Source organism: Phocoena phocoena, chromosome 2 (genome assembly GCF_963924675.1).
Source record: "Phocoena phocoena chromosome 2, mPhoPho1.1, whole genome shotgun sequence".
NCBI classification, from domain to species: Eukaryota; Metazoa; Chordata; class Mammalia; order Artiodactyla; family Phocoenidae; genus Phocoena; species Phocoena phocoena.
In genome coordinates this window covers 78,339,189-78,362,137 of record NC_089220.1, presented here as the reverse complement: position 1 = coordinate 78,362,137, position 22,949 = coordinate 78,339,189, and the positions used below count along the sequence as shown (strand labels likewise).

The following is a 22,949-nucleotide window of genomic DNA, read 5'->3' as shown; positions in this document are numbered from 1 at the left end:
CTCCAAATTTTAGTTTTCTTACTCATTCAGCAAACATTTATGAACATACTTGGTCCAGATGCCAAGCTGCATGCTCTATGCCAAAGAATGATCAAATAAATTTTAAAATTAGTTTTCAAAACCTTTAGAGCTAATCTACTTTTATGATAGTGCTATTAAGAGTAGCCAATCTGTAAACTATATTCTGGTCTGTTATGAGATGAACTAGCACCCGAATACACTGTAGTGTTTCCTTTTTTGTGAAGGTTTTTTTATGAAGAAAAAAAAAAAAGCCAAACTAGAGGTGTGTTTAGTAATGTAGTTGATTTTCCTGTCTCACAGACCACTAACACATTTGCAGATCAGCCCTGATCCATAGGGTACATTTTAAGTAGCTTTAGTATAAAATAACTCAAGAACTGTTACTTATAGTAAATATATACGTATGTTTTCTACCGTTCTTTTTTTCTCTTTGGCCATTTATCGTTTCTGTTATGATTTTCTTCAATATTTTGCTGACAGTTTCCTTGCAAGTCTCTTCATTATGTAATTTTGCCTTTTTGCTTAATTGAAATTTTTAGGTATGGAAGAGTTAATTATGTCCTAGCTCGAAGAATAGAGCTTTTAGAAGAAGTCAAACGATTGCAGAAGAGTCTAGGGGTTCCAGGAGATGCTTCGTATACTTGTGAAACTGCAGGCTATTTCTTCTTATATCAGGTAAGAGATTAAGGGTTTTACAATCACACTTTATTGTAATATGGTCTTCAGTTGGAAACTGGGATGGGTTCTGGAGATCCTTTCTTGAAAGCTTACTTTTTTATTGAGTAGATTAAAATATATGCTATTGCCAAAGCTATATTTGTGAGTGTTAAATGTTTGTATTTCCTATTCTCTTCACTTTTCTTTGCTAAATAACTTTGCTTGATGACTCATTCAGTGAAAGGCCAATGTTGCTACTTTAAAATCTTTTTTCTTCTTTTTTTTCTTGCTATTGGCAAAGTTTCTAGTCTCTCTCTCTTTTTTTTTTTTGTTTTCATTTTTTTCCATTACTATAGAACTATAACCAGTCTAGCTACCCAGTGGTAACAAATACAGTTCTTTAACTTGCTTTTGCTATGCATATTAATCAAGTAATGGAGAAAAACATACTTCCTTTTTAAATTTCTAGAAGTACATTTTGTTTTAGAATTAATTTCAAAGTAGGAGTTTAAGTTAAAAATTCTTTGACTTCAATTTAGAGGCATGTTTTTGCTGTTGTTTGGGGGTGTGAAAATTAATGAGAAATGTAAAGCCAAATAAAATAAATAAAAATAAACTTTAAAAGTCAACTGGTTTACTAATAATTTTAAATGGATTAAGCATAAATAATGAAGATTTATGTATAACTGTATTTGTTCTCTTTGTTCTAATGCTATTTGTATGTTTTAGGTACAAATCATAACACTGAAATTGTAAAATATATATGAAAAAAAGAGTTTATGCTCATTATAAGCAGGTAAACCAGTTGAGTCCGTTCAGAATGAGCTAATTTCATGGTTCCTTGTGAAACATGGGACATATGCATGATCTTGCAAAGTTGTCTGCATTAGACTCAGACTGTTGAGAACTTTGAATAATGGAGTAAAGATCATGCTTAAATGCATGTTTGTCACAAAATAAAAATCACTAGGCTCTCAGTGAAAACTAGTTTTAAAAGTAATAGAAATAATATATAAATTATAGAACCTTAAGTAATAAATTTGAGAAATATGAACTGGAGGCCTCAGAAGGCCTCACAGTTTTGAACACACAATAATCACATTGGGAAAGTTGTTTAAAAAGGGAATTCTCAAGCTCTGTCCCCAGAGACTTTGTTTTAGTAAGGTGTGGCACCAGGTATCTACATTTTTATTTAGCTTTTCAGATATTCTTTCTAAGGACCACACTTTGAGAAACATTGAAGTTATAACAGAAAAACTGAGAGAATTACAAAAATGGAGATTAAGTAGGAACTGAGTAGAGCCATAGTTAACATTTATAGCAGGAGGTAATTGAACTACTTATGTCACAAAAGTCATAAAATGAGCTTTCAAATATATACGCAGCTTAACCAGAAGTTCTTTATAAGTATGCTAAAGAGAATTGGAAAAATTATGAAGGTCTAGGAGAAGGTTTGACAAGTGCTAAATTGATTAAAAAGCTACTAGAGCTGAACTTAACCATATATGGAGAGAAACTGAGATAGTGAAAAAATGAGGAATTTCTTTGTCCAGAGAGGTTTGGTTTTTTTTTTTTTTTTTGATCATCAATAATAAATTGTTTTGAATATGCATAGAAAATCTGAAATGTCTGAGATAAAGTCCCATGAGATGATCCTGAGGTTCTTTCCCATCCCATCCATACATTTTTTATCAAAGAGGTTTTTTTCCTACAGTCTTAAAGGTTACTTTTATAAAAGAAGGGCAGTCTGTCAGTGACTTGGATAAGCAATAGTCCTGTTGGGTCAAAGGTTGCTTTTCTTTTCCTTTTCTTTTACCTACCAAATCTTATTTTCACTCAATTCGTTTTTTATTTTATTATTTAAAACATAAGAGCTGGCAAATTTAACCTCAAGTCTCTTTTTTTCTTACAGGTAATGTCTCGTTGGGAAGAGTATATCAGCAAAGTGAAAAATAAAGGTAACACGTTGCCAGATGTTACTGAAGTCTCCACTTTCTTCCCTTTTCATGAGTACTTTGCAAATGCCCCTCAACCCATTTTTAAAGGCCGATCTTATGAAGAAGACATGGAAATTGCTGAAGGATGTTTCAGGCATATTAAGAAAATCTTTACTCAGCTTGAGGTAAGGGTTCTCAACTTCTTTTAACTTTCCTTTAAAGGTTTTAAGCTTAGTTTGTTGTTTTTTTTAAAATGTAGTAAGTGGAATATTCAAATCTAGCAAACCAGATTATTGCTTTTAAGTGAGATTATTGGAAGCACTTATTTTTCTAGTTGAAGAAATAAGTAAAAATTAAGATATGAATTGAATCCCCATTTTTCTGGTGTGAAAGTCTTAGTATTTAAGAAAGGAATGCTTTCATTAGGAGATTTAACAATGGTTCTTTGATTTGGAATTTGGCTGTTCTAAGTTCTTTATGCCTTTGATCTGTAAACAAAAAATGAGGTTGCTATGTTAGCCAGGATGACTGTTCCTGATTATTAAGGTGAAATAAGAATCACCACTATATAAAGGGGACAGAGAAGAATATATTTGGAACCCAGGGAGCCCTGGGATGCTTCATAGTTTTCTCATTCCTTATTGGAAACATCATTGGAAGACTATAGCAGTGCTGTAAAAGGATCGCATTCAGGCTCAGATTCCTCAGTAAGAACATTTAGGATTACTTCATATAAAAAGGGCAAAGACTGTGTCTTTTTTAGTCTTTGTACCTTTTAGATATGATTTTATCCCTACTTCCTACAACAATATCTGGCACGTAATAGATGTTCAGTAAACACTGATGTATTGTGTGAGTTAGGTGGATAGAGATGGATGGATGGTAGGTACAGAATAATAAATAAATAATGTATATACATATGTAGTATGATAATGATAAATAAAATTTTAAAACCTGCAAAAAAGTATTATAGTATGTTTATGATTACATAAATAGAATGTAAAAGGATAAAAACATATAATTTCTAGTAGCGGCCTGGGGAGAGAGTGGGAAGAAGGATATATACAGGATACCTCCACCTGTACCTGTGATGCTTTAATTATTTTTTAAAAAACAAAAAAAAATGTTTAAAAGTCTGAAGTAAGTATGATATAATGTTCCAATGTGATAAAACTTGATATTAGGTGCTCTGCACCGGCTTGTTTGCTCCTCACGTCCATCTGCTGTCCATTCCCCTCCTCTCCTCTATGGGGATCCTCAGCCATGGTCAGGGCTGAGACTGGTCCTTGGAGTTTTAATTTCCCAGCCTCTCATGTCAGCTGACTTTTGTCTGGGTTTAGCCAATGAGAAATGTGGCAAAAATAGAATAAAGAGAGAAGCCAGGATATTTCTGCACCAGCTCTCTCGGCCTGAGGTTTCGTCTCTTCCATGGCTCCAGTTTCTGCTGGCCTGGCCCACTGCAGTTCCAGCTTATTCTGGTACCCCAGTTGCTGGGCTCTGATAGCACTTCCTCCTCATTATCCTTCCTAGCCTAGGAATGGTCATAATTTCCTGCTGTTGCCAGTCTCTGGCTTACTTCGCCATTCCCTGGTTGGCTTTTCTGCTCCTCCATCATCTGTATAACGAGCTCCCTGCAATAAATTCCCTTTGTTATGAATGCTTGAAGTAGTTTCTGTTTTCCTGGAGAGACCTTGAGTAATATAGACACAATGGTGATGGATATTTTATTCAGTATTTTTGTTGATACTGTAAATATTTTATCTTACACCAAAAAAAACAGTCCAAATTGTAGCTTGACTGTCAGTTATTTGAACTCATTAGTACCTTATTAATTATGGACAGAATTATGATTCTTTAGGCTTAGTTTATGAGATATTTATATTAATTTCTCATATTGTCTCATAAACTGGATTGTATGAATGTATGCATGAGCTGTTTATTTTCCTAAAATAATATCTCATTGTTCTCCCACTTCCATAGGAGTTTAGAGCCTCCGAACTGCTTCGAAGTGGACTAGACAGATCTAAATACCTTTTGGTGAAAGAAGCCAAAATCATTGCTATGACCTGTACTCATGCTGCCTTAAAACGACATGATTTAGTCAAGTTAGGCTTCAAGGTAAAGACTTATATTTTAGTTCCTTAATTCATCTATGCAGCTTTTAGTTCTCTTCCCTTCCCCACCCCTCTCCCTCCCCCGCCCCTCCCCTTCTCTCCCCTCCCTTCCCCTCCCCTTCCCTTCCCTTCCCTAGGCCATTTCCCTTGGACATCTGCTTCTCACTGAAGTTTGCATTTATAATTACTTTAAAATGTCTCTTTTAAAAGTGATGATAACCTCCCATGTTTATATGATTAGTAAACTCTAAATTTAATTTTTCTAAATTTAGTTATCAGACATATGTCCTTTAAGTAACATTATAACCACATGATTGTCTAACTAACTTCTAATACTTGTTAAGGTACATTAATTTATTTTCACTATGTTTAAAAAAATCTCCAAACAGAAGTAAAAGCTTTATACAAATAATATTTGACAACGTTTTTCACCTATTAGAAATCTGTACACTTGTTTACCTTTTAAGCACACATCCACTCCCAGTTATTTGTTCATTCAGTAAATAAAAAGCCATCTATGTGAGGATGTGTAATACAGTTATTTATACTGTCAAAGGAGATATTTAAATGACTTCATCTTAAGATAAGGACTGGAGAGCTAAAGGGCAAGACAGCCTGTTACTTGTTACTCAGTTGAAATGGAATGTAATCATTGAGCAGTAAATTTGAATTTGCAGACACTTCGTGACTTTGCTATTGATACTGACTAAACTCTGATTTTAATGCACATCATTTAACTTCCCTGCAACTCTTTTTTCTGTCATTAGTTATAGTGTTTGTGTACTGGTTTGAATTTAAAGTTAGCACAAGCATTTGTTGTTGATGAAAATAACTGACAATTTTTAAATGTTATGAGCTCACTGGAAGATAAGTGCTAAATAAATTCAAGGTGATAGAATTATTGTTATCTTGGATGAAAGTTTCCTCAGTTGCAAGGTAGGACAAATATGATAATTTATTAAAAGGTACTGTGAACTTACCTAGTGGTGTGAACTTACCTTTTGCATATTAGTGAGAATTTTTCACCTAAATATATTTTTCTTGGGGCTGACACATAAAATATACTTTGGATTGATATTAAATTATTATCAGTTTAATAATACAGGGAAATGATGCAGTCTAAATAGAGCATTTCATGCAGTTGTTCACATGCATATTCTACAAAACATTACTTGTAGCTTATCACATTTCCACTGATCATTTTCTTACATTGTGCTATATACATCTAAAGATAGTTAACATGAGTGCTGATAGTATCCCTTACATCTTTTATGTTTTTAATTTTGAAATTTTATTTTTATCAAACTAACACATGCATCTGATGTAAGAGCTTAAAAACTTTGTAGCTCTACTTAACGTTAAAAAAAGGCAGTCCCCTACTCCCCTGTTACGCTCTAATTAATCTTTCAACTCTTCTAGTATTTCCTTTGACCTTTCATTTATATCAATAAAGAATGTTAAATTTCCATTAGGCATATATTTTGATTCTGTGCTGTCCCCAAAGAGACATGCAAGCACATTTGTGTACTCTTTTCCTTCCTTAAAACACCCAGTATAGTTGTTTCATAATTTTACTTTGTGATTAAAATCTCCTTTTTAACAGAATCTATAGATATGTTTTTTTTAATTAGAAATCTTTTTTTAATTTTCAAAGCAGAGCCACAGTAAATTCCCATAAAACCTATTCATTAATCATCCAAGTTTAAGCAAAGACAGCTTCTCAGTAAACATTCTAGGGTGTTAGTTACTTATGAAATGTATCTGGTGCAGAGAATTTTTATTATTTTATTTTATTTTTTATAGATATGTTTTTTGGGTTTTTTTGTGGTACGCGGGCCTCTCACTGTTGTGGCCTCTCCCGTCGCGGAGCACAGGCTCCAGACACGCAGGCTCAGCGGCCATGGCTCACGGGCCCAGGCGCTCTGCAGCATGTGGGATCTTCCCGGACCGGGGCACAAACCCGTGTCCCCTGCATCGGCAGGCAGACTCTCAACCACTGCGCCACCAGGGAAGCCTGATATGTTTTTATAAGTTAAATCACATTAGATTTGCAGAATTATTTCTCAGGAAAGAGGCTCTTTAAGCTGTTGTCTTTGAGCTGCTTCCACTCTGTTTTCCATATTGTGTCTATCACCTTCAGAGTCCACGTGGGAACTTATGAGAAAACATGGCTTTTTGAACCCCTCCTTCTCCTAGGTTCCTACCAGGATGACCTAATTAATCATTGTAATAGGGAAATTTAGCATTAGATAGAGCTAGAGAAGACACCCATCCACATGCCTAAAACTTTCAGGTAGTTTCGATAGAAACAGTGCAGAACTGAAACTTAACTTTATCATGTACAGTGGAAATCCAGCTCAGCTACCAGTTTTGAACAAATATAAGCATATTTTGGTAAAATGAGTAGCACAGAAATTAGAGGATATATGAACACAGTTAGTTTAAAAGAGTTAATTAGGGGCTTCCCTGGTGGCGCAGTGGTTGAGAGTCCGCCTGCCAATGCAGGGGACACGGGTTCGTGCCCCGGTCCGGGAAGATCCCACATGCTGCAGAGCAGCTGGGCCCGTGAGCCATGGCCGCTGAGCCTGCGCTCCGCAACGGGAGAGGCCACAACAGTGAGAGGCCCGCATACCACGCAAAAAAAAAAAAAAAAGAGTTAATTAAGTATTAAGAGCAAATATTCTCCCCCTACCTTCCACTTCCTTGGAAAACAAAATAAGGGGAGAAAATTTTGAAAATAGAAAACAAAGGAACTCTAATTGGACTTAGTGAAAGTCTCAAAGAAAGTATTTTACCGATAAAGCAAGGAATAGGATATCATATTATCATAAGTAGCAATCAGAATTAGAAGTGGAAGGGAAAAGATAAAACCTGTTGGGAATAAATCTAGAAGAAAACTGGGCACATAGAAGAAGAGCTACATGAAAGAAAGAATGAAATTTCCTTAGGTTGGAGAAAGACTTTTCATTATTTTACAAATGTGCAGTGCCTAACATTCCTGGAAACTGGGCTAGAGGGAAGATTCAGGCATCAAACAAGTACATAAATATACAGATAGAATTATAAATTGTGATGTGCTATGAGACAAAGGCACAGAGTACTGTGAAACCCATTTTAGATTGAGAGGTCAGAGAAGGCCTGGATAAAGTGGGTTTTAAGCTGATACTTTAAAAATGAGAAAGAGCCAAGCAGACAAAAAGTGAAGAGAAAATAGCATGTTCAGAGAGCCTGAGGCATGAATGGTTTTACCATTTCTGAGAAAAATGAAATAGGTCAATGTAGTTGAAGCTTAGTGAGTAAGGAGGAAGGTGACATGTAAAGTATGAGAGGAAGGCAGGGGCCAGATTGAATACAGGCCCTAGTTAACACATCTCTTACAGTCCACATTAAGGGTCCTTTTTTCCTAGGACAGATGGAAACCAATGAAGGGTTAGAAACCAGGTGACGTCATGTGATGACTTGTTATATGAGTGGTTTAGGGGAGGCAAGAGAGGAAGGAGAGGGACTAGTAAAGAGATTGCTGGCAGTAGTCAGAGTAGCAGCCTGGATTAGAGTGGCAGTGGTAGTAGAAATGTAGAAAAACAAATAGATTCTAGAGGGAGTTTTGAAGGTAAAATTGACATGCTTTGGTGATGGATTGAATGCCGGGGGTGGGGAACAAAAGGAGATTGTTGAGTACCAAGTAGGATTCATAAGGGAAAAACATTACTGCAAAATACTACCTAGGATAGGAGTACCAATGGAAATGACCTCATATATAATCATAGGTTGATTCTTGCTTATATAGAACTTCAAAACTGAACTGAAAATAACTAAATTGATAATCTCAATCCAAGAAATGATAAACGAGGCTTCCTTAATGTAGAGTTGTATGTTTAGGGCACTTCCTTAAAGTTAAAGACTTGAATTGGAGAAGCAGTAGCATAATGGTAAAGAAGATCATGAACTTTCTGTTTGAATAATTTGTTGTTATTTTGATCTGAACTATTTGAGGGGTTTGGGGATGCTTATTACGGTCATGGTGGTAGCTGTTTGGCTTTCAAGCTCTCTTTTTGACAAGCTTTCTTTTTTCTCCCTTTCTCAGTATGACAACATTTTAATGGAAGAGGCTGCTCAGATTCTGGAGATAGAAACTTTTATACCTCTTCTTCTACAGGTAAGATACTGAGATTGAGACAAAGAACGTAGAGTTTTGGGCTTCCCTGGTGGCACAGTGGTTAAGAATCCACCTGCCAATGCAGGGGACACGGGTTCGAGCCCTGATCCGGGAAGATCCCACATGCCACGGAGCAACTAAGCCCGTGTGGCACAACTACTGAAGCCTGTGCACCTAGAGCCCGTGCTCTGCAACAAGAGAAGCCACCACAATGAGAAGCCCGCATACCACAATGAAGAGTAGCCCCTGCTTGCTGCAACTGCAGCTAGAGAAAGCCCGCATGCAGCAACGAAGACCCAACACAGCCAAAAATAGATTTATTTTTAAAAAAGTAAAGTTTTAAGAATTCTGGGGGGTAGCATCAGAAAACTACCCAGTTTGGGGGTGCTAATGCTATGATTATGTGTTCTCCTTAACTTCATTATGTTTGGTATTCTATTTTAATCTATTCACTGGTTATTGAGTAGTTTGTATTGTTTGGGAGCACTATTTAAAAATTCATAGTTTATCTCTAAGTTTTAAAAAGACTTAGTAATTTTAATCAAGAAAATTACATTGTTAGGCAGTTTGGAGGGAAGATGAGCTTCTTTTTCATTTCTTTTATTTAGAGTTGTTTCTGGAATTGTTTTTGATCCCTGGGTACATGGCTTTTCTTTATTTTGTGCCTGAATTTTTTTAGAAAAATGATATTTAAGAATGTTTTCTTATTTTACAATAGTCTTTACTATGGAGCATAAAAAACAAAATGTGGAATTCCTAATTGAAGAATAGAGGCTACTCTAATTTATAGATAAATTGGGTTCCGAAAATTGTTTTATAAAGCCAAGTTATTTGGGACTTGTATTTTATCAGAATATGTTACAAGGAACAAGGAGACAGAGTAGGAAACTGAAGTATCAGTGTAGGAAATTAAAGAAGGTATAATTTCTACTGCCTTGGGGGGTTCGCAAACTGGCTCTTGGCGTAATTGTGATACAAGGTATTTACTTTGACATCTTTCCATTTCCCGGCTTGGGCATCTGTTTCTTTCTGTGCACCCTTTGCCTAATTATGACCTAAGTCTCCCAGACCTCTTTGGGTTACCCTGCATATTAAAGTACGGTAATTCCATGCTTGCCTCTCAATCCCTCCATCCTCCCTCACACACTGTCAGCCAAGAGCAGTGGTACCCATACAAGTCGCTCTGTAAATTTGCCAGATTTTTTTCTGTGGAACTGGGGAAGAGCAAGAATTAATAAGCTGTTAAAGCCATCTTGTGAATAGCAAGAATCTTGTGCAATAAATTGGAGATTAACAGGGTAATATATTAGAGTATTTTGCCATTTCCTCACTTTTTATTTCTAGAATCCTCAGGATGGTTTTAGCCGACTAAAACGTTGGATTATGATTGGTGATCATCACCAGTTACCTCCAGTCATTAAGAACATGGCCTTCCAGAAGTATTCAAACATGGAGCAATCTCTCTTCACTCGCTTTGTCAGAGTTGGAGTTCCTACTGTGGACCTCGATGCCCAAGGGAGGGCCAGAGCAAGGTAAAGGAGACAGGGCAACAGGGGGCAGGGAGGGTGGATGGTAGGATATTATTTCTATTTAAGGACATCATTTCGATGATCCAAGTATTCGATAACATCTTCTGTATAGACTCTTATCTGTTATCCAGGAACTTGCCTGGATACAAATCTACAAATTGGAAAGTACCTTTATTACCTTCAGCATGGGGTGTGAATTGACCAAATTATATCCTTCATTTTATTCATTGAGATTAATTTAAGTGACTTCTCAGCTAAGAGCTTCTTTTCACTGTCACCTCCCTTTTTTTCATGCCCCCAAAAGATATACGATTAATAATCATTTTGAAATCTAAAGCTAGAGGTGAACAAGAGGAGAACACACTAATTCTTAGTTCATGAAATGTACAGGTCCCCTCTCATAGTTACCTCAAAAATTTTTTCACTGTGCAGACTCTTCCCTGATGTTTTTACTTAAGGAATAAAGGTAGCATTTACCTCAGAGAACGTAATGGAGCTATCATTTCTTGTAATATCATCAATCTTCTGATTTGGTTACTTACAGGGAGACAAAGGTTGCAAAAGCATTATTGTTAAAAAGAGCACAATGTGGATAATATGAAAATTAACAGGAAGAGCCCATCCCTTAGAAACCCCCTTATATATATTAAAAGGGGATTTGCAATGCTAATATTTCCTGTTTTGGGGGGATTTGTCTTTGAAAGCTTATGCAACCTCTACAACTGGCGATACAAGAATCTAGGAAACTTACCCCACGTGCAGCTCTTGCCTGAGTTTAGTACAGCAAATGCCGGCTTGCTTTATGACTTCCAGCTCATTAATGTTGAAGATTTTCAGGGAGTTGGAGAATCTGAGCCTAATCCTTACTTTTATCAGGTAAGAAAAAAATAGGAAACTTTTAAGTTTATTTTGCATTTTCCTGGCTGAATTATTACCTAAATCAGTATTACTGAACCACTTGGACAAACCATTAAATAAAGCAAAGTTAGATCTCCACCTCACACACAACACACAATTTTCCATTTCAGATGGATTAAAGATATATACACCAAAGAAAAGAAACGTATATAAACATACTAAAAAAGAAGAAAATAATGATGAATATATAATGTTGGGGTAAGAAAGTTCTTTTTTAAGCTCATTACCAAAATCATAAAGAAAAATATTGCTCGATTGAGAGCAGAATTTATTTTCAGCCTTTAAAAAACAATGGGTTGAAGTCTGGATGTGTATAGAACTCTTTAAAATCACTTATAAAAGAATCAACCCCCCAACAGAAAAATGCAATAAGGACTAGAATATGCAATCCACAGAAGAAGATATAGATTTGTAGCAAGTATAAATCACTGGAATATATTTTCACCTCTGTTGGGTTAGGTTTGGGAAACTATATTCATGCAATGCTCGTAGGAAAGTAATTTGGTGAACATATTGTTAGTATGTATTAAAAGCAATACTTTCACTTATAGGAATTTATCCTTTAAAAAATGGACAAATTTGCAAGGACTTATATGCTAAAATGTTCATCACATCTTTTTTTTATTGCAAATTATTTTTGAAAGGAGAAACAACCTTAATTACACTTTTACCTATTCCATATAATACTTAATAGCCACTAAGGGTGACATTATAACTTGGTTTACTGACAGGGAGAATTTTTATGTTATATTAATGAAAAAATCAGCTTGCAAAGTGTATCTATAGTATCCCATTTTGCTTTTTAAAAAGCAAAACATACATATAGAAATATGTACAGATAATCTCTACAAAAAGATCTGGCAGCATATGCACCAAAAGATTTGTTCTTTTATCTATATTAGCTGATGCTTAGATAAATGTAGTTTGTTATCAATATAGAAAATGGAAAGATTTACACAGTCATGTGGCTCCTGTCTTCCAAAGAACGAGAAAATTTAGATGAAGAGTTAACTGAAGCTGTGTGTCACCAGAATACAAATGATTTTTCTGAAGGTCTTCCTGTAATTTTCCTGTTGCCTTTACATGAAATCCAGCTTCTTGTCCTTTTTGATTTTCATGTTATGTTTATGTTCTCATTTTACTTTCTTCTCTCATCTGTTACTTTCAATTTAGTCTCTGTTGAACTGGACTAAGCAGCCTTGTGTATGCTTTCTCACTCTCAAGTGTATTTAAGTCTTGGTCTTAAACTCCTTCCCATCCATCTTTACCTAGACCCTCTAAGGTCACAGCAGGCCAGGATGATCAATTTGAGGCCACATCCTCTTCCCATCTGAAGTGGTCTGGTAGAGGTGGCAACCATTAGTAAGAGAACGAACATAATACACACACACAAAAACTAAGAAGTATGAAGGAAAAAGGAAAAGCATTGTGTAAAAATTGAGAGCCAACTACGGTACTGCTGGATGTATATGTTAGACTGGATTTTCTGCTAAGATAGTTACCTTGCTTCTTTATGTTAATATTTCTTTCCATAACTATAGTTGCAATACACTATAACAGGATATTATTGATCTGTATTGTGATTGCTGTGGTCCCAGAAATATTAAGCCTTTAAGTTGATGACTTTTTTTTTATGATTGTTCCACGTATTGCAAATATATTGCAAATGTTAAAGGGAAGTAATTACCACATACTCTATTTTTATTTATCGTTGTTAATTTAGGATAAGTTATTGCTCAGTTTTATGAGAGGTATTCACTTGTCCAAGATATTAACTGTTCACTTCTTGAGGTGTGATAAATGAACAAATTGTGCTAGTTAACTGTTTTTTCAATAAAGGGAAATAAATACACAATCTGATTAATGTTTTCATTACAGAATCTTGGAGAGGCAGAATACGTAGTGGCACTTTTTATGTACATGTGCTTACTTGGTTACCCTGCTGACAAGATTAGCATTCTAACAACATATAATGGACAAAAGCATCTTATTCGTGACATCATCAATAGACGATGCGGGAGCAATCCATTGATTGGAAGACCAAATAAGGTAGTTTTACAAGTATAATATGTTCTCTTATTCATGTTGTTGGCAAGACGGAAAGATTTATATTTATTATGAGTTATTTATGTTGTTCTACCTTGTCTCTTTGCTATCTCCTTTTAAAATATGTGAGAAAATGAAATGATAGGAACTCTATAAATCATTCTCTGGCAATTCTATCTGACAGGGTTATTAGTTTGCTGTGAACGTCTGTCTCAACTATCACATTGAAGATTTTTGTTGACAGTAATCAGAAATAAATGTTTCTGAAACTTTCTATTGTGAAATAGGAATTGTAGCATTTTTTTCTTTTGTTTGTCTTACAAAGGTATAATTTGTACTGCTTCTTATTGTGTGTGTGTTTAGGGGGGTGTTTTTTCTTGAGGATAAAGGAAAATCATAAAGTACATTCAGACCTTAGGATTTTTTTTATACTTCTTTATGTGATATGATGGAGTAATTACAGATAAAAGTGAAGATGCTTGATTTTGTCAATTAGAAAGAATAACAAACAAATATAGTATTAGTAATGATGCAGTTAGGACTTTGGCTGTGAACATAGCTATATAAAAGCTCTTTTACCTTTTCTTGGAAATCATCCACAAGTAAGAGAAAAATGGGAGGAAGAAAAAACAAATTCCATTTTTCGTGAAAGGACATGTGACTAAGATCAAGAAGAAAAAATGGGAAGAGAATTTAGGGTCTTGAAAGTGCCAGCAAAAGCACACTTTCTGAAAGTGGTGGCATACTTTGAAGTATAAGAGCCACATCCCTATTATTCAACAATGGATATGGGTATTGGGGTGAGCAGAAGCCTTCCTGGTTCCACACTGATTCAAAGAAGACTACAGATGAGCTATATTTGAAAAAAATACACCATCTCTATAGTAACAGTGAAAAAGAGAACCATCTGTTGTTAAAATCACTGAGCCTTTAGAAGAAAGTTCTGCTCACCCTAACCTAACCTCTTATGCATAGCTAATCTGAGAAACCCACCTAATCAGTGGTAAAGTAGAGGAGAAAAGGAAACTAGCACAAGCTCAATTTATAAATGAGGGAAAGAGCATCCGAACAAACTAATTGACAAGATAACATTCTCCAGAAAATATGTTGGCCTAGAATAGATGAAAATTTTGAATGCATATTTGGGTATGAATTTTAAGATACTTAATGAAGTATGCATTTCTGTGAGGGAAGGCTACAAAACAGAGAAATTGAAGAACCCAGGAAGAGATGAAATGTGAACTGGCGGAAAACAAAACAAAATCAAAGAAATGGAGACAAAATTAAAAGGAATGGGGAGGAACAGGCACTGTAGAACACCCCATAAGGGATATAGAGAGTGAAAATGAGAAACTAATAACTTTGAAATATAGGAAGTTTAGAAATAGAAGAACCTCAGTGTCTGAGGCCTTTTATTTATGAGTAATAGAAAAACTTAAACAATAAGGAAAGTTACTCTCTCTCATAACAAGAAGATGAAAGTAGTGTGGCTCCAGGTTAGGTTACAGTGTGACTCAACGATGTCATGAAAGACCAAGGTTCATTTCATCTTTCTGCTCTGCTGTCCTCAATCTGTGAGCCCAGTTCTCAGACAAGCTCTCCACATGGTCAGGATGACAACAGAATTTCCAGGTGTAATATCCATACATAAGAGCAAAGGACTATATCCAGAATATGTGAACTCCTATAAAAGTCATTGTAAAATATAGACAACGCAATACAGAATTGGCAAATGAATTGGACAGCATACAAATGGACAATAAGCACATGAAAAAATGCTTACCATCACTAGTTGTCAGGGAAAATGCAATTAAAACTAGAGTGATGCACCACTACACATCCAACAGACTGGCTAAAATTATAAAGATTGACAGTATACCACATGTTGGCAAGGATGTGGAGCAACTAGAACTCTGGAACTGGAACAGTGCTAGTGAATGTGTGTACAGCAACTTTGGAAAACAGTTTGACAGTTTCTTATAAACACCCACATGGTCCAGCAATTTTACCCCCAGATATTTATCCAAGAGCAATAAAAATGTATTTATACAAAAATATTTGGACATGAATATTCATTGCAGCTTTATTCAAAATAGCCCTAAACTAGAAACAACCCAAATTCCGTGAACAAGGGAATGAATAAACAAATTGTAGTATATTCGTTCAGTGGAATACTATTCACCAGTAAAAAGGTATGAACTTCTAATTTATGATTCCATTTTTATGGAATTCTAGAACTGGCAACAAAATAATCTATTGTGACAGAAAGCTGATCAGTGGTTGCCTGGGGCTGGGGGATACAGATTTGATGACAAAAGGGACTGAGCTCATGGAAATTGTGATTGTGGTGGTGGTTATTTGGGAGTATATATTGTCAAAATTTATCAAATTGTGCATTTAAAATGTTGCTGGGCATCAAATTGGGATATCAGGTATATAATTAGCTGAACAACAGTCCCTGCTTTCATGGAGCTGAGTAGTCTAGTAGGGGGAAGATTCTTAATTCCACAAATATAATAGTTACTTAGGTATCTGCAGAGTTAAAGATGAGTGCTATAAGTGTGAATAACATAGGAACATAGCCGAATCTGGTTACCATGGTTTATTTCATAGTGTTCATTAACTTGTTCTTTCAATTCCAAGTATATAGTCATGTTCTTTTGGGATTGATTATTTTAAGGATAAGATTTTTTTTTTTTTTTTTTTTTTTTTGCGGTACGCGGGCCTCTTACCGCTGTGGCCTCTCCCATTGTGGAGCACAGGCTCCAGACGCGCAGGCCCAGCGGCCATGGCTCACGGGCCCAGCCGCTCCGCGGCATGTGGGATCTTCCCGGACCGGGGCACGAACCCGTGTCCCCTGCATCGGCAGGCGGACTCTCAACCACTGCGCCACCAGGGAAGCCCAGGATAAGATTTTTATTTCTAGCACTTTATTTAAATGATCTCTCTAGAGTTTTTGCTTTTGAAAATATACCATATTCCCCCCTTTTTTTTTGCCTCAGGTGACAACCGTTGACAGATTTCAAGGTCAACAGAATGATTATATTCTTCTTTCTCTAGTACGAACGAGGGCAGTGGGCCATCTGAGGTATGTAAGGAAACGTTTTCATAATAGTGTTGAACTTTACTGTATGCTTTAATTTTGAGCTTCTGTGGCTAAGTAGTTTTAAATTTTATGTTGAAAGTTTAATTAATTTTGGTGCTTTTTGTTGGACTGTAGCAGTATCATATTCTTTGTATAGTTAGTTAATCATTGCCATTGCTTCTGAATTTTTTGAATCTTAAATGTTTTAGTAATTTTAACTTTTTTACTCTCCAGGAACAGTCAGAGATAGCATTTGATCATAATATATATATATATGTATGTATGTATGTATGTATCTCCTATGTCTGTTTGAAACTTAATGTCAGAAATTAAAGGAGGTAAAGTGGTAAAAAGTCTAAGAGTAAACTTTGCATTGCACAGGATTTCTCACTTTTCCCTACGCAGTCTTTTACCTTCAGTGTTAGGATAAAGGAACCATTTGTTCTCCCAGTATTAAGAATTGTCAAAACGAACAGTAATATATCTTTATCACTTATTGTGATGTATTTATGTGCTGGAGATTTATGGGAATAATACCTCCTTGTTACAAAGCAGCCATTTAGTTTTATATAAACCTTCATCTCATATGACTTACTAGCAAAACTATAAGGAGAGTTCATTTTATTATTTTATTTGATGGATATAAAAAGAAAATTCTGCAAGCTCTCATAATGTTGTCATTAAGTCAAGATCTATTTGGTGCTTAACCCAGAGTGATCAGGTTCCATTAGACCGATAACTTTTACGTAAGAGTAAACAAAGATGTAATGTTTCAAGAAATTGTTTCAATACTATAGCATTCTAAAATACAGTGTGTTTTTACTTAAGTGTCAAACATGTTTTGGAGACTAACTTTTCTAAAAAGCGGTTTCATTTCCACATTGAAATTTATAGCTGCTGCTGCATAGGGTATCATTATGATTTACATAATTAAAATCTCTTACCCAAACTCACAGTATGAATACATGAATACTGCTTCTTCCCCTTCCCTTTTTCTTACTCTGTAGTGCTTTTTTTGTCTTTTTCACATTCCCATGACTTTATTTCTATGCTGTTTTTTACCTGACTTCTGGAAACTTAAAAAAAAATAAAGAGAAAGATGATGATAATAAAATGCTTATAAATGAAGGCTTAAAAAAGAACCTGATCTCACTGTTGTCTTACATATCTAAATTTTCTTTATCCAGTTAAATTTGTCTTCTTTGTATTTGCCAAACTTCCCTTTTGGAAGTCTACCTTCTTCTTCAGGGGCTGCTGGTGGTGGTGGTAGTGTTATTAAATCATAGAGGGGAAAAAGTCAATTGACCTATGATTTACAGTTCAACTATCCAGATAGGTTAGGTATCTTAGCTAGAATTTTATCAAACTCCTCATAGAATTTTTTGTTTGTAAATACAATCTTTCATATCTTTCTTTTTCTAGGAAGTAGTACAATATTTTGTGTTTCAAGAGACCAAGGAAACCTACTTTCTTCCATATTTCTCTTTTTACTAATAGCTTTATTGGGATATAATTCACACACCATACAATTCACCTGTTTTAAGTGTACAGTTCAGTGATTTTTAGTATATTCATAGTTATGCAGCTATCTTCACGATTTTAGAACATTTTTAGCACCCTATACCTGTCAGCAGTTACTCCCTTCCCCTCTCCCCTAAGCCCTTGGCAACCACTATTCTACTATATGTCTATAGATTTGCCTATTCTGGACACTTCATATACATGAAATCACTTAGCATAATGTGTTCAAGATTCATCCATGTTGTAGCATATGTCAGTACTTCATTACTTTTAATTGCTAAATAATATTTCATTATTTTTGTGTGAATTTTTTACTTTTTATTTATCCATTCATCAGTTGGTGGACACTTGGGTTGTTTCTACTTTTTGGCTATTAGGACTAATGCTGTTGTGAACATTCATGAACAAGTTTTGTGTGGAAGTATGTTTTCCTTTCTCTTGGGTGTAGACCTTGGAGTGGAATTGCTGGGTCATATGGTAACTCTGTGTTTAACCCTTTAAGAAACTGCTAAGCCATTTTCCCAAGTGCCTGCCTTTCTTCTTTTACCCACATCTTTTTTTCATCCAGGCTAGACTAATCAGGTGATTGTTTAGGAGCCAGGCTATTGAGCGTCAGTTCCAGAGACCTGTTTTAGGACACTGTGGAGCTGTTTAGAAGTTAGAGTAGTGAGACATTTCTGGTTCCTTTTCCAACATTCATTGTTCTTGTCCCTACTGACTTGAATAGCCCAGCTACAAATAGAAATGCTTGTGACTTGTTCAGAGCAAAGCAGTGAAACTGTAACTTTCCTGTGTTGTCTCCTTGTAGGGGCTCTATCAGAGTGATGGCTTGTTGTTTAACAGTGCTGTTTCTGTCCAGCCATCTTCTGGGGACTGTGAAAGAAGGTGGTAGTTCTCATTGCCCTGGTTTCAAGATACAGCTCCAAGGAACCCTGGCTTTTCATGTTGCCACCCTTTGCTTTTTTTCCCTGGTAGTTTGTTATGTTTATAGTGTTTGCTCATTCATTTAACAGATGTTCACAGATCCTTCTATTATTTGGCAATGTGATGGGTTCTTGATATATAGTAGTAAATCTAACATTCATTATCTCTGTCCGCATGGAGCTTAGAATCCAGTGGAGGAGACATTAAACATGTCCTTGGAAAATACCTACATTTGATTCTGCAGAAGATTTTAGGCTAACTCTCCTCATGTACAGTGGAGATCGAGCTTAGTAGAGCCACTTAACTGTCCTACAGTACTAAGGACTGGAGGGAAAAGTTCCTCAGAGGAACAGGTTCATTGTCACTGCTCTGCCTAGAGACAGAGCCTTCTGGATGAGAAAGGGAGAACTGAATATCATAATACAGGGATTACCATGAAAACAACGGCTTAGGTCACCTCCTTCCACCATGCCCTCCCCACCTTTTTCCCTGACAACATTGTTTTAACAGTGTTTTTATTAAGTTTATAATACTTAGGTGAGAACTCATGCTAAGTATTTCCAGCATTGTACATCCAGTTACTAGTTTTGGAACCACCCACCTATAGCGTGACCCCTAGGGCTTCTAAGGGATGTAGAGGAAGTAAAAACAATTTGGCCTGCAGTGACCTAGAAGGTGACATTTCCTTCGTGAATCCAGGGTGTCACAAATGTAGAAATTCCTCAAAGCTACTGCAAATGGGTACGCTTTCTCCTCATACGTAAATGAACTTCTCTTAGTTTGGGTTGCTGGGAGGTGGGGATACCCCCTCAACATAACTGCTATTATATATGATGTTGCACAGTCCCTCCTGATAAGGGAAACTAGATTCTTATCAAGGCCGTAAAACACAATAGAAAATGAGACTGAATTAGAGATATTCCCCAAATATCTTGCATTATGCAGAGACAAAGAAAAGCCATTTGATAAATATTCCAATTCCCGATTCTCTGTCTGGTTATTATATGATCTTTGTAACATTTGACCTCTGTAACACTCTTTAACACTTTCTTTCAGGAGTTAGGGATGACTGTACCAGATTTTATTATTATTCATGAAAGTCTTCTCTTTTGTAGAATACTCGCAAATTTAAATAGCCATCTAAGCATCTCAAGAAAACAAGCTGTCCTCTGTATTTGAAACCAAAACTATATTTTCTTACTAAAACACATTCTAACTAATGGTGAAGTGAAATTAAACTTACATAGCCACTCTTTTATATTTTTTTTTCCTTTTACACATAGCCACTCTTTTGTAATTTTTTTTTTCTTTTTTACATGGTCCTTGTTGGCTATCTGTTTTAAATATAGCAGTGTGTACATGTCAATCCCAAACTCCCAATCTATCCCTCCCCACCCCACTTCCCCCCTGGTAACCATAAGTTCATTCTCTAAGTTTGTTTCTGTTTTGGAAATAAGTTCATTTGATTCAAGTAAATTCAGATAAAGTTTTAAGAACATATTCTTTCTGAAAGATAAAGAAAGCTGCTATCGTTCATCAGATAGACAGCTACATGTATAGCTGGCTCATGCATTTTGGCATTTTTATTACTGCTTATGTGAACACTGAGACCTAGTATAGTCCAGCCATTGGGCGTTGGTACTAGAGTAAATGTGTGAATAAGAGATGGCATTATTATGTTATATCATTCGTCATACTGTATTTCTGTTTGTATTTGTAATTATTATTATAAATAAGTATAAAACAGTATGATAAGAGTTATCTAGGAAGTAAAATTTGACCCATTAACCTTGACAGAGCATGGGAATTTGGTAGGTGAAATGGAGCAAGGGCTGGTTTGAATTGACTCAATGGTGGTGATACAGTAAATTGGTAACTGACAACCGAACTGTATCGTAATACTAGTATAGCAACTTACACCTTTTTAATCAGTCATTGGTTATTTTGTGATTCTCCCCACCCTCTCCCCGCAAAAAAAACATAGAAGTTGGTAATAAAGCATTAACTTCTTACTTGGTTAACTAGTTACATAGCATTGATTAACTTAATGTTTATTCTCTTAAGTTTTTAAGAAGCTTAACTCTTTATTGCCACAGCTTAACAGGAATATTTAGTGGAATATGTTTTAAAAATAAAAGGCTACATAAATATGTTACTAATCTTGATATGTTTTAATTCATTCTATTTGTTTCTCAAAGGGATGTCCGTCGCTTAGTGGTGGCCATGTCTAGAGCCAGACTTGGACTTTATATCTTCGCCAGAGTATCCCTCTTCCAAAACTGTTTTGAACTAACTCCAGCTTTCAGCCAGCTCACAGCCCGCCCACTTCATTTGCATATAATTCCAACAGAACCTTTCCCAACCAGTAGAAAGGTAAGCCTACAGGTGACCACATTAGCAAAGAGCATCATCACATAAATCATCTGAACACTGGTTTAGAGTGCTCCTTACGCTAAGGAACTGAATTAAGATTTTCTATGTAAAAATAACACCAGCTAACATTTACTGAGTACTCACCACATATCAGGCAACTTCTCTGATCCAGTCTCCAACATATGGGAAATGGGGTTAATAAAACCTATTGAACAGGTTACTAATAGGAAATAAAATGATGTATGTCAAAGCTAATAGCCTGCTACATGGTGAGTACTCAATAAATGTTACATTACATACATTATCTCGTTTCCTCTCAGTAACAGCCCTGTTCAATAGGTTTTCTTATTAACCTCACTTTCCATATGTTGGAAACTGTGGATCCGAGAAGTTAAGTAGTTAAGCCACACATCTGAGTAGATGGAGAGTCCAAGATTTAAAAACCCAGACAGCCTGACTCCAGAGTCCATGTTAATCATCATCATACTGTACTGCCTCTTTTCAGCTTTGTAAGGAGAACTTAACTAATCACTTGATAACAGAGTAATAACTGGTTTAACGCTTGGAGAACCCTCAAGAAGCTTGCATTCTGAGGGAAGGTGTCAGGGAATAGCACAAACACTTAACTCAGAAGTGCCACTCTCTCCTCATCCCTGCTACCCATCTCCTATCTCCCCTTCTTTCTTCCCTTTCCCACCCTCAGCTCCCAGAGGTAACATTATCTCTTCAGTTTCTGGCTTAGCCTTACTTTTGCACAAAGGAGCAGGTAACTTTATTTTCTTACGTTGTTTTCTTTCTTACATGAAGGTCCTCATACTATAGACTTTTGGGCTTTGTGTTTTTCATTTAATGAAATGTCTTGGAGGTCCATTGAATTTTAAATAAAACTGTCTTAAATGTTCACAGTATATTTCTTTTCCCCACCTCTCTTTTTTTTATTTAAAAAAAATTTTTTTTATTTTTTCATTTTTTGGCCTCACTTGTGTGGCTTGCAGGATCTTAGTTCCCTGACCAGGGATTGAACCCTGGCCCTCGGCAGTGAGAGCATAGAGTCCTAACCACTGGACTGCCAGGGAATTCCACCCACCCCTCTTTTAAAAAAAAAAAAAAAAGTTAAATTCTGTGTGTTTATTTTGTAATAATGTTAAGAACTTTTTTTTAATTGCTTTTTTTTCCTTTAAATAAAAGAAATGCTGCTGTGGAGGAATAGAAGGGAAAGGATGGAACGATACAATGGGGTGGGGCCATGTGCAGCCTTGAGTGTCAGGCTCTGAGGTCTGGACACAGTCCTATAGCTATGAGGTTCTCAATCTTTTGTGGACCTATTATTAAACAGGCACATTGCTGATGAGAGGTCTGGGGCAGAGGCTAGGTGTCTTCAGGTTTAACACACTCTCCAGGTGCTTCCTAGCCAAGGGCTGCAGACACACCTGGAGGCAATACCAAGGAACAGAAGGTTTGGAAAGTGGTGCTCTAGGCAGTACCATGGACTCAAGCCCTGGGGGCTGAGGGCTGGGAGCATCTCCCCATCCTCTGCTCAGGAGACAGTGTGAGGGGTGAGGAGGACTGTGCAGCCCTGAATCTCAGGAGAGGCTGCTCCCAGCAAAGCCGCCAGAAAATATGCAAATACAAACAAACAGAAAGACTTCCATGCTTTAAAGGCAATAT

The 22,949-nt window shown here is 36.1% G+C and overlaps 1 protein-coding gene across 1 annotated transcript in view; it reads left to right on the top strand.

The window, feature by feature from the left end:
* The window catches only part of AQR (aquarius intron-binding spliceosomal factor), a 100,449-nt gene that overhangs the window by 72,576 nt on the left and 4,924 nt on the right, over positions 1 to 22,949 (top strand). The window contains exons 25-33 of the mRNA XM_065870888.1: positions 561 to 696; positions 2,591 to 2,800; positions 4,596 to 4,733; positions 8,814 to 8,885; positions 10,230 to 10,417; positions 11,119 to 11,290; positions 13,211 to 13,381; positions 16,381 to 16,466; positions 21,107 to 21,281. Coding sequence (XP_065726960.1) covers positions 561 to 696; positions 2,591 to 2,800; positions 4,596 to 4,733; positions 8,814 to 8,885; positions 10,230 to 10,417; positions 11,119 to 11,290; positions 13,211 to 13,381; positions 16,381 to 16,466; positions 21,107 to 21,281 — 1,348 coding nt within the window. The remainder of the gene's footprint in view (positions 1 to 560; positions 697 to 2,590; positions 2,801 to 4,595; positions 4,734 to 8,813; positions 8,886 to 10,229; positions 10,418 to 11,118; positions 11,291 to 13,210; positions 13,382 to 16,380; positions 16,467 to 21,106; positions 21,282 to 22,949) is intronic.